We start from the raw sequence: 9,748 nt of genomic DNA on the forward strand, positions 1-9,748 counted from the left end.
TAAGAGTTGTAATGTGATTGTATAAAAATTAGGGTTGTGAATGTATCGTTATCTATAACTCATGATATATGGACAACCTCATTTTTTATACAACCACATTACAACTCTCAATACTATTATTTTAATATTTTTAATATCATTTAATTATAAATTTATCCTTTACTATATATATATTTATTTATAAATCTATATTAGAGTTGTATACAACTCTTGTAGTTGTAAGTTCTAACACTATCATTTTCCTAGCTCAAAAGAGTGAGTCTTGGTTTTCTTGGACAACCAGTTGTTAACATCTCACACAAATATGAAATTATGTACCACCTAAAACTAGTTCTGATATGCTTGAAGCATTGTTGAAAAAATAATGATGTAGAGTAGAGCATCTGCTTATTGATCCCAACCAAAAGTACAGAAGCTTAATCTCAAGTGAGGGGATTTTGATTCTGAAGAAGAATGATCCTTCCTGCGTGCACGATTACGCCAACTCGGCTTCCCCACCCTCCAACACCATCTTCACCAATTTCACTTCCAAATCAAACACATTCCCACACCAATCAAAGCCTCTCCCTAAAGAGCACCACAAAATACACTGACCCCGTTGTAGCATGGACATCTTCCATAGCTCAGTATTGCAAAGGTGGTCATTTGGTTAAAGCTGCCTCCGAGTTTGTGCGAATGAGAGAAGCTAACATTGAACCTAATCATATTACTCTCATCACACTCCTCTCTGTTTGCGCTCATCATCCTTCACAGAGTAGTATTTCCTTTGGAACTATCGTACATGGATATGCATGCAAAATGGGCTTGCACGTGAACGATGTCATGGTGGGCACTGCGCTGATTGACATGTACGCTAAATGCGGTCGCGTGGATTTTGCTAGGTTGGCATTCAATCATATGGGTGTCAGAAATTTGGTGTCTTGGAACACAATGATTGATGGGTACATGAGGAATGGGAGAATTGAAGATGCCCTCCAAGTGTTTGATCAATTGCCTGTGAAGAATACTATTTCTTGGACTGCTCTAATTGGTGGGTTTGTGAAGAAGGATTTTCACGAGGAAGCTCTGGAGTGCTTTCGAGAAATGCAGCTGGCTGGGGTGGCATATGATTATGTGACTATTATTGCCGTTGTTGCGGCGTGTGCCAACTTGGGCACACTCGGTCTTGGCTTGTGGGTCCACCGACTTGTGATGACACAAGCTTTCAGGAACAATGTTAGAGTTTCCAACTCGTTGATAGACATGTATTCTCGATGTGGATGCATAGAGTTAGCTCGTCAGGTGTTTGATAGAATGCCCAATAGAACGTTAGTGTCGTGGAACTCAATCATAGTGGGTTTTGCTGTTAATGGTTTTGCGGATGAGGCTCTGAATTACTTCAATTCAATGCAGGAGGCAGGATTCAAACCAGATGGAGTCAGCCACACAGGTGCTCTAATGGCGTGTAGTCATGCAGGACTAATTAACAAAGGACTCAAAATCTTTGAAAATATGAAGAGAGTTCTTAGAATTTCGCCTAGAATTGAGCATTATGGTTGTCTAGTGGATCTCTATAGTAGAGCGGGGAGGTTAGAGGAGGCATGGAATGTTTTGAAGAATATGCCTATGAGGCCAAATGAAGTTGTTTTGGGATCATTGCTCGCAGCTTGTAGGACACAGGGGAACATTGAGTTGGCTGAAAATGTGATGAAACATCTTATTGAATTGGACCCTGGGAAAGATTCCAATTATGTGCTTCTTTCTAACATATATGCAGCAGTTGGAAAGTGGGATGGTGCGAACAAGGTTAGGAGGAGAATGAAGGAACGTGGGATACAAAAGATACCGGGCTTTAGTTCCATTGAGATTGACTCCAGCATTCACAAATTTGTGGCTGGTGACAAATCTCACGAAGAGAACGATCATGTTTACGCAGCATTAGAACTTCTGTCTTTTGAGCTGCAATTATGTGGCTATGTTCCAGATTTCTCTAGAAAAGAATGTTACGAGAATGATTAATTTTGGAACAGACCTATTAATTCAGTTCAAGAAAGTAACTGATTATAAAAATGTACTCTTTTTACAAGTATACCAATCTAGAAATATCTTTTGTAACTACATATACCAGTTCAAATTGTTTATCATCAACTGGGACGAAATTTTGAAGACATGATCATTTGGTTATTGCGTTTAAGATTAAAAGCCCGTAAAAAAATTGAATATATATGAAAAAATGTACACGAGATCAAAAGTATGGCCATGCAAGACAGGAAAATGCTTATCCTTAAGCTGCATGCATTCTCAGATGAGCAAAATCCACGTACAATGAATTTAAATTGACGATGCAACAGTCAGTTCCCTTCCATAAACCCTCTCTGCTACTCTCTCAGCCACCTCAACCTTCCCATGAATTTTACAAGCTGCCAACAAGGCACCCCACAAAGCTTCATCAGGCTTAACCTCCATCCTCCAAATTAACTTCTCCGCTTCCTCCACCTGACCAACCCTCCCCAACATATCCACCATGCACGTATAATGTTGCACCTCAGGTTTCACTCCAAACCTTACCTCCATCATCTCAAAATATTCCCTCCCCTTGTCTATTAGCCCCCCATGACTACACGCACTCAGAACCGTGGTAAAAGTTACACCATCAGGCCTCTCCCCCGCCTCCACCAATTTATCAAACAGCTCGAACACCTCCGCACACTTCCCGTGCATTCCATAACCCATCATCATGGTTGAAAACGTAATCTCATTCCTTTGACACATTCTATCAAACACTTGGCGCGCACTAACCAATTGGCCGCACTTCGCATACATGTTTACCAAAGCATTAGAATTTGCCAAGTCCAAGGCAAACCCATTAACCAAAACAGCCCCATGGACTTGTTGCCCAAGCCACAAAGCCGATAAACCAGCGCAAGATTTCAGCACCACGGGTAACGTGTGGCGATCAAAGGGCTTGTGGGCAACGATCATGTGGCGAAAGATGGAAAGGGATTGAGAAAACAAGCTGAGAGATGAATGTGCTCTGATGAGAGAGTTGAAAAGGAAAGTGGGTTGGCGAATGGTGAAGGAGAAGAGGATATTGGCTTCATGCAATTGGGCACAGCAAGCATAGGAAGACACAAGCTTGCTTCGAATGAAGTCATTGCGTGAAATGCCTAAGGTGATGGTCAGCGCATGGATTCGTTTTAGATTCTTTAAGTGCTTCGCGGAAGAGCAAGCGTCGAGAAGTGTAGCGTAGAAAGGCACGAGTTCGCCTCGTTTAGCCACCATCTTAACAAATACACCAATATGCACGCACTGAAACTGTTTTCAACTTTATAAGCCTAAATGAAGAAAACATAATACTATATATAATAAACAAATGTTTCACGAATATATTTCTTAAAACATGCATGCCTTCTTTAATACGATCAGATAATATTTTACTGGATTTGGTTATGGGTCACGGTTACTTTTTGTTCCCATTACTAGGTTTTTTCACTAGGTTGTATAATTAAGGTTAGATATTGGGGTATTTTTTTGAAAATGGAAATGATTCGCTTGCGTCACCTTTGTAACATTGCTGTCATATCTAACTGACCCGCGTCAGCATGAGCATAGAAATGAATAGAAGCTCCAGGTTAGTTATGGCAGAGAAGCATATCTGCAGATACATATTTTTGTAGTATTCGGGTGAAAGGCGTCAGAGCACATCATGTCACTGTTCTTCATGTCAAATCCATGAATGAGCTGTGTGCACAATGTTTTAGCAGGTAAAAGAAAATCCATGATAAATACTACTTAATTAACAGCTAAGTACAAAAACAACATGACATATATATCATTCTACTACAAGTCAAAACTAAACTACAGCACGATTAAACTTGAGCTCCCATAAACATACACCTGGAAATGGGGTGGATGAGGTGAAGGAAAACGAGAAATACAAAGAGGTAAAAAAGAAAACGAGTGTATGTTTATATTTTTTTTTCAATAAACTTATGCGATAGATGATGTTCACACTGATAACAAAAACTAGGGTAAAGCAGGTTCTGGTGGTGAGTTTAAGGAGTTTGAGGCTTTTTGGGGTTGACACCATTATGATGCAGCGGGTCTGGACCCGAAGGAACCTTCCTCAACTCCCAACTCAGTGGCTTTTCACCATACTTGATGCTTGATGATTCTTGCAAACTAGCCTTCAGAGAAGTTTTCTTATCCTTCAAAACAGACAGCGCCTGCACAAGCAAATAAAGTTACAGAAGTGAAGCACCCCACAAAATATGTTCCCAAAATATATTTCTCACGTTATGATCGTGTAAAATCAAGTGTCAAAAAGAGAAAAACACTTCGAAATTTGAACCACTCATATATATTTAGTGTTAGCCTATACCTTCCTGTTTGGAATGTCCCCGAGAACAGCTGCATTAGCACCAAAGCATTCATATGCAGAACCACAACCTACAATAGCAACAAAAATGAATAAAACAGTTACTTCATGCATTTGTCCCTCGAATAACTAAAGTAATAAGAAAAAAGAACAGTGACAAACCAGAAGGCTCCCTCATAAGAAGCAAGCACAGAAGCATAAGTAAAACGACAGTGGTAAAGATAAACTTTGATGCCATTGAAATAGGAGAAAAAGTCTGAAGAGAATGAAGGAAGGGGTGCAAGTTTTGCTGGTGAAGAAGAGAATGGTGTGGAGTTATTTATAGTGGTATGATTCAAAGACTAGAATGATGGCTCGTGCAGCCATTTAAAAAAGAAATGATTAAAGAAAGTAATGCTAAAGATTTAATTATTGCAAAACAAATTCGATAGATACCACTGCCATCTCTGTGACAGCGCCGTCTTGTGTGGTTGTCGAGCCACCTGAAAATCACCTGGCAGGTGCCAACAATGCAAGTGTCCATCTACTGCATCATGCCAAAATAAACTCATTATCAGGATATGCTTTTCTTTTTTGATTCCTAATTTTTTGTATCCTCTCTCTTTAACAAAATTATAATATAATAATGTCATTTAATTAAGAGTAGAAGATTCAAATCCAAACATATGAATATGTCTGCCATTGAGTGCTGGTTGTGTCTGTTATTGGAAGAATCTGTACTATGCACAAAAATCTGACTCGTATCGATAAACCATAACGAGTTGTGTACATTCTTGAACTCCTTACAAGGTACATGTCTCTTGCTAATGAATAACTCTAGTATGGTACACCGATTAAATCGTGTACTATTGTTTTTGCTTGCCGAAAGTAAAATCACTTTTTCCTTAATAAGCCAAAAAAAGGTGAGGGGAAAAAATTTCAAAAAAGCACGCATCTCAAAACAAGCTCAGTGTCTGGAACAATGAAGAACTGGGGAAAAAATTGAAAAATAGAATAAGTAACAACTTGTTTTTGAAACTAAAAATCATAGTATAAAATGTAGTTTTAGTTACGTATGTGTGTGTGCAGTTTAAGGTAAACGTAGTGATGATGGGTTGTGTTGGCACTGAGAGGAAACAGAAAGAGGGTGGGAAGGGAAGATTTGAGTATGATTTTTGGTTTTGAATTGAATTGGGTCATCGTCTCTATCCAATGACAACATGAAGTCATAGTGAAGGGAAAAAATTTGAAAAGATGAAGTGACTGATTGATGTGGTTGGTGGCATCTTTGGCACTAAAGTGAGATTTTCATGGGGCTGGGCTGAAGATGCGTTTGCAGTAACAAGACCTTCTTAAGATCTAAACCATTATCACTCTCTTTAATTTATTTCCACCTTAACATGCAAAATTTCTATCACCATCACCTTCTTTCTAGTTCATACATAGATAAAAAAAAATTAAAAAGATAATATAAAGATGAAATTTTTGTTCCCAAAATCTAAATTTTACCTGTTAACATGATCAATAAATAAACTTTAATTCTTAGCTAGGTAGCACGAGACGACACCGACATGGATACTGATACGACATGCACGGAGATATGTATAATATCTAAAATGTAGGATACGGGGACACAACACAGATCTATATATTATATAATTATGAATTATATAAATCGATAATAAAGATTTATGTGTACAAGTATGTTTTAGGTTATTTTTTGGAGAAAAAAATGTTTTTCATGACTAGTTCAAAATGATTTGTTTCTTATTTTTATAATTATAATAAAAAATTATACAATAAATTTGAGTTTTTAAAAAATTAATGTATTTTTCTTTTTTAAGATTGTGTTAGAATCGTACTAAAATTGTCAGAATCCAACAAATACTTTTTGAATTGGACATTTCACAGATACGTATTCTACAACTGTCATACGAGTATCAATGTCCGATGTGAGTATCCGACACCGACACGTCATTTAAGAGGAAGAGTGTTAGAGCTTGATATATTCTTAGTATATATTGATTAATTTGTATATTAAACTAAATATATTTTAATATAATAATAATGACGTAATCTTTAACCTGTGATTAAGAATTTTGTAATAAATTTTATATTAGGCAATCAATTAATATCTTATGACATCCCAAGTAAACGCGAGAGAGTAATAAATATGTTATCCTATCTTAGTTGTGTCTTACATATTACACATGTATTAAAAACACATTTTATGTTTTGACTCATAATCTACTGTGCTTTTTAGGCATAATGGACCAAAGCATAAATAGTGCTTCTTACAATTTCATTTTTATGTCACTTCAATTTTTCATTACGCACTTAAACAAACAAAAAAAATACCATAATTTTATATAGGAAGGATTGAAATAAAATTATAAAATATAGATTTAATTATTTTTTAGTTTCTATATTAAGGATTAAAAAATTTCATTTTTTAAATTTTAAAAAATTCAATGTCATATTTTTTTTTTTAAATTCAATTTGGTCCAATTTTTTTACAATAGATAAGTTTGTTTTAATAATGACAATATAATAGAACCACAGTTTAAAAAAATAGATCATATTAAACTTGTTTTTTAAAATCTCAGAATTGAATTGATTTTTGACAATATAATATATTATTTATTTTTTCAGTTTTTTTATCATACATGAAGGGACAATTTTCTCTCATCTTTTATGTTTTTATTTTTGCAAAAATTCATCCAAATTTATTAATTTATAACATTAGAGATATAGACTTTAGAGAATCCACAACCTCTAAACTTCTAAACTTTAAAGAGAAATCAATAATAAACACTACAAGAAAATCATGAAATAGATACCAAAATAATTAGTTGCAATAGTAACTAAATTAAAAACCATAGAAACTAAAAAAAATTTGGTTTCTAAATTAATTTATATTATTGTTAAATAGTTGTAGCAACTATTTAGATATCAATTTAGAAACTATTTAACAATAATAGAAATTAATTTAGAAATCGATTTTTTTTTTATTTCTAAAATGGTTTCTAATTTAGTTACTATTGCAACTAATTATTTTGGTATCTAAAAATTAGTTTTTATTTCATAATTTTCTAGTCGTGAAAGAAGTTGAATAAATTTATATTTATTTTCTTGTACCCTATAATATATTATGCACAACAAAATTCATAATATAATATTAAAATAAGCAAACAAAAGCTTAGTTTATCGAGTGTGAAAGAGAACAAATTTTTTATTCTTCCTTATTTCTTAATGAGCATATATAATGGGAAGCCAAGTTGTGGTAGACATTGTTTATTCCACATCACGTATTGATTATTGAATACATAATTACGCGTGAAAAGGTTGTAGCATATGCTACGTTAGGTGATGAATTAATGGTTCATTTATTTGAGAGATGAGCATGGTAGCCACCAACAACAAAAGAAGAAAATTAAATACTGCTAGTCTCTTTAAAAGGAAGTAATCAAATACTGGAGAAGAAGAAATAAAACTCTGCAAGAAGAATTTTAATACTTTCTAAGAAAAAGAACTTCATCTATCAAGAAACAAAAAAATCAAAATAACACTTAGGAATTGTTTGTTTCGGGTGATTTATTATTGACGAACAGGGAATAAGGAGTACATCATTCATTTGGATTTAGAGATTTGCACAGAAGGGAAGAGGAGGATATACTCGTGGATAGTAAATATCATCTCCCAATGAAGAGAAAGTATGAGAAACCGTGATTTTTTCAATTTTGCCATTTATATATATATTAATTATTATATAAATTTAACTAACAAATATTTTAATAAAATGATATAATAATAATTAGTAAAATTAATAATAAAATAAAATTTTAATAAAAAAAATAGTTATTTATAATAAATAAATTATCTAATAATAATAATTATAAATATAATAATACAATTTATATTTAATATAAATTATTTTTTAATTATAATTTTTAAATTTATGAATATTTAAATTATTTATTTCTATAAAATAATTTACAATTTTTACATATATTCATAATTTTACATGTAAATTATTTTTCATCAAGTAACTCGTAGTTTTTTTCAAAATTAATTATTCAATAGTATCGGAAATAACTAACATAATTTTAATTCACTCAAATCTACACAAAAATACATAATATTTGATTATTCTATTTTTTTAAAGATAAGGATAAATTTGTAATCTTATATTTTACATTTTTAAAAAAAATCAAGGTACCATCAGAACCATCAAATTACTTACAAACTTCAATAAATTTTCTTCACAAATTCACTCTAAGGCTCTGTTTGGATTAGAGAGGGGATGTGTGAGGATTTGAGGGAGTAGATGTGTGAGGATGTGTGAGGAAAGTGTGAAGAAAGTGAGGGTGTTTGGATTGTGGTATGTTAGGGTGGATGTGTGAGGAAAGTTTATGGGAGTTTGTGAGTGATGTGATAGTTATGAGGAAATTTTAATTTTTTTTAAAGGTGTGAAATGTTACTTTACAGATTAACCCTTGCTTATTAAAAAAATTAATAATAAAATGAGTTGTTTTTGTTTAAAAATGAAAAACTTTCACACATTTCGTAGATTTAAAAATTATAATTAAAAAAATATATGTTAAATGTAAATATGTATAATATAAAAACTATAATTAGAAAAAAAATATGTATTCAACAAATTAAATAAAAACAAAACTTCAAGTAATAAAATTGAAAAATAAATCAAATCTTATATAAATAAAAAGATATTATTTTTTAATATTAAAAACCCTCTAGAAATGAAAAATAAAAAATACCACAACAACAAAAATATAACGTAATTAACAATAGAAAAAAATTTCATAAAAAATTATAATAAAATAAATTATAACTCATAAACATAATAACTATATATAAAAATATATTAATATAAACATAACAAAAATAAAAAATAAAAACAGAATTTCAAATAATTTCTTTAAATATTAAACATATACTATACGATTAAAAAATAAATCACATCTTATATAAATAAAAAATTACTATTTTTTAATATTAAAAATCCTCACAATAAAGCAATCTAAAAAATACAATAGTAACAAAAATATAACTTAATTAACCATAGAAAAGGATTCCATAAAAAATTATAATAAAATATAAGGATAAAAACGTATTAGTAGTATAATCCGATATAGTTCAATAATTAATTATTATTATTATTTTTATTAAATATTTGTGTTAGTTAAATTTATTTAATAACTAATATTTATAATAAAGTGTAGTTTTTATTAATAAATTATGTAAAAATACGTGAAAATATATTAATTATATTTTCAGTTTCTAATGAATAATTTATGTTAGAATAAAATTATTTTAAGTGGTGGATTGTTTTTAAGGATTTTTTTGTATTAAATAAATTAAATATTTAGTATAAAAAAATGAAAAATGTTT

General features: G+C 31.7%; 3 protein-coding genes across 4 annotated transcripts; 1 reads left to right on the forward strand and 2 right to left on the reverse strand.

Annotated features, from left to right (window-relative positions):
- Positions 1–226: 226 nt before the first annotated feature.
- Positions 227–2,160, forward strand: PDE247 (Tetratricopeptide repeat (TPR)-like superfamily protein). 2 transcript variants are annotated; one of them, XM_090302845.1, is made up of 2 exons: positions 311–1,307; positions 1,393–2,160. In XM_090302845.1, the coding sequence occupies exons 1-2, from the start codon at positions 454–456 to the stop codon at positions 1,436–1,438; spliced, it is 900 nt and encodes a 299-aa protein (XP_090158971.1). In that variant the 5' UTR covers positions 311–453; the 3' UTR covers positions 1,439–2,160. The 2 variants fall into 2 exon arrangements, with proteins under 2 accessions (XP_068500292.2, XP_090158971.1); XM_068644191.2 differs by having other exon boundaries at positions 227–2,160.
- LOC137835604 (pentatricopeptide repeat-containing protein At4g16470) lies at positions 2,156–3,261 on the reverse strand. Its single transcript, XM_068644192.2, has one exon. The coding sequence runs from the start codon at positions 3,259–3,261 to the stop codon at positions 2,311–2,313; it is 951 nt and encodes a 316-aa protein (XP_068500293.1). The 3' UTR covers positions 2,156–2,310.
- A 645-nt stretch (positions 3,262–3,906) lies between these two features.
- On the reverse strand, positions 3,907–4,626 carry CLV3 (CLAVATA3). The gene is made up of 3 exons (XM_068642547.2): positions 4,520–4,626; positions 4,361–4,428; positions 3,907–4,205 (listed from the first exon to the last, which is right to left on the reverse strand). Exons 1-3 carry the CDS (start codon positions 4,593–4,595, stop codon positions 4,035–4,037), a joined length of 315 nt encoding a protein of 104 aa, XP_068498648.1. The 5' UTR covers positions 4,596–4,626; the 3' UTR covers positions 3,907–4,034.
- Between the last annotated feature and the right edge of the window lie 5,122 nt (positions 4,627–9,748).

This window comes from Phaseolus vulgaris, chromosome 5 (genome assembly GCF_051622355.1).
Source record: "Phaseolus vulgaris cultivar YP4 chromosome 5, ASM5162235v1, whole genome shotgun sequence".
NCBI classification, from domain to species: Eukaryota; Viridiplantae; Streptophyta; class Magnoliopsida; order Fabales; family Fabaceae; genus Phaseolus; species Phaseolus vulgaris.

What these genes read in the sequence shown, in the direction of transcription:
- PDE247 (XM_068644191.2), top strand. Translation starts at nt 454, where the DNA reads ATGATCCTTCCTGCGTGCACGATTACGCCAACTCGGCTTCCCCACCCT.
- LOC137835604 (XM_068644192.2), bottom strand. Translation starts at nt 3,261, where the DNA reads ATGGTGGCTAAACGAGGCGAACTCGTGCCTTTCTACGCTACACTTCTC.
- CLV3 (XM_068642547.2), bottom strand. Translation starts at nt 4,595, where the DNA reads ATGGCATCAAAGTTTATCTTTACCACTGTCGTTTTACTTATGCTTCTG. An exon ending in TCTTATGAGGGAGCCTTCTG is followed by an intron (nt 4,429 to 4,519) that starts GTTTGTCACTGT and finishes TTGCTATTGTAG; the next exon opens with GTTGTGGTTCTGCATATGAA. An exon ending in GGGACATTCCAAACAGGAAG is followed by an intron (nt 4,206 to 4,360) that starts GTATAGGCTAAC and finishes TTGCTTGTGCAG; the next exon opens with GCGCTGTCTGTTTTGAAGGA.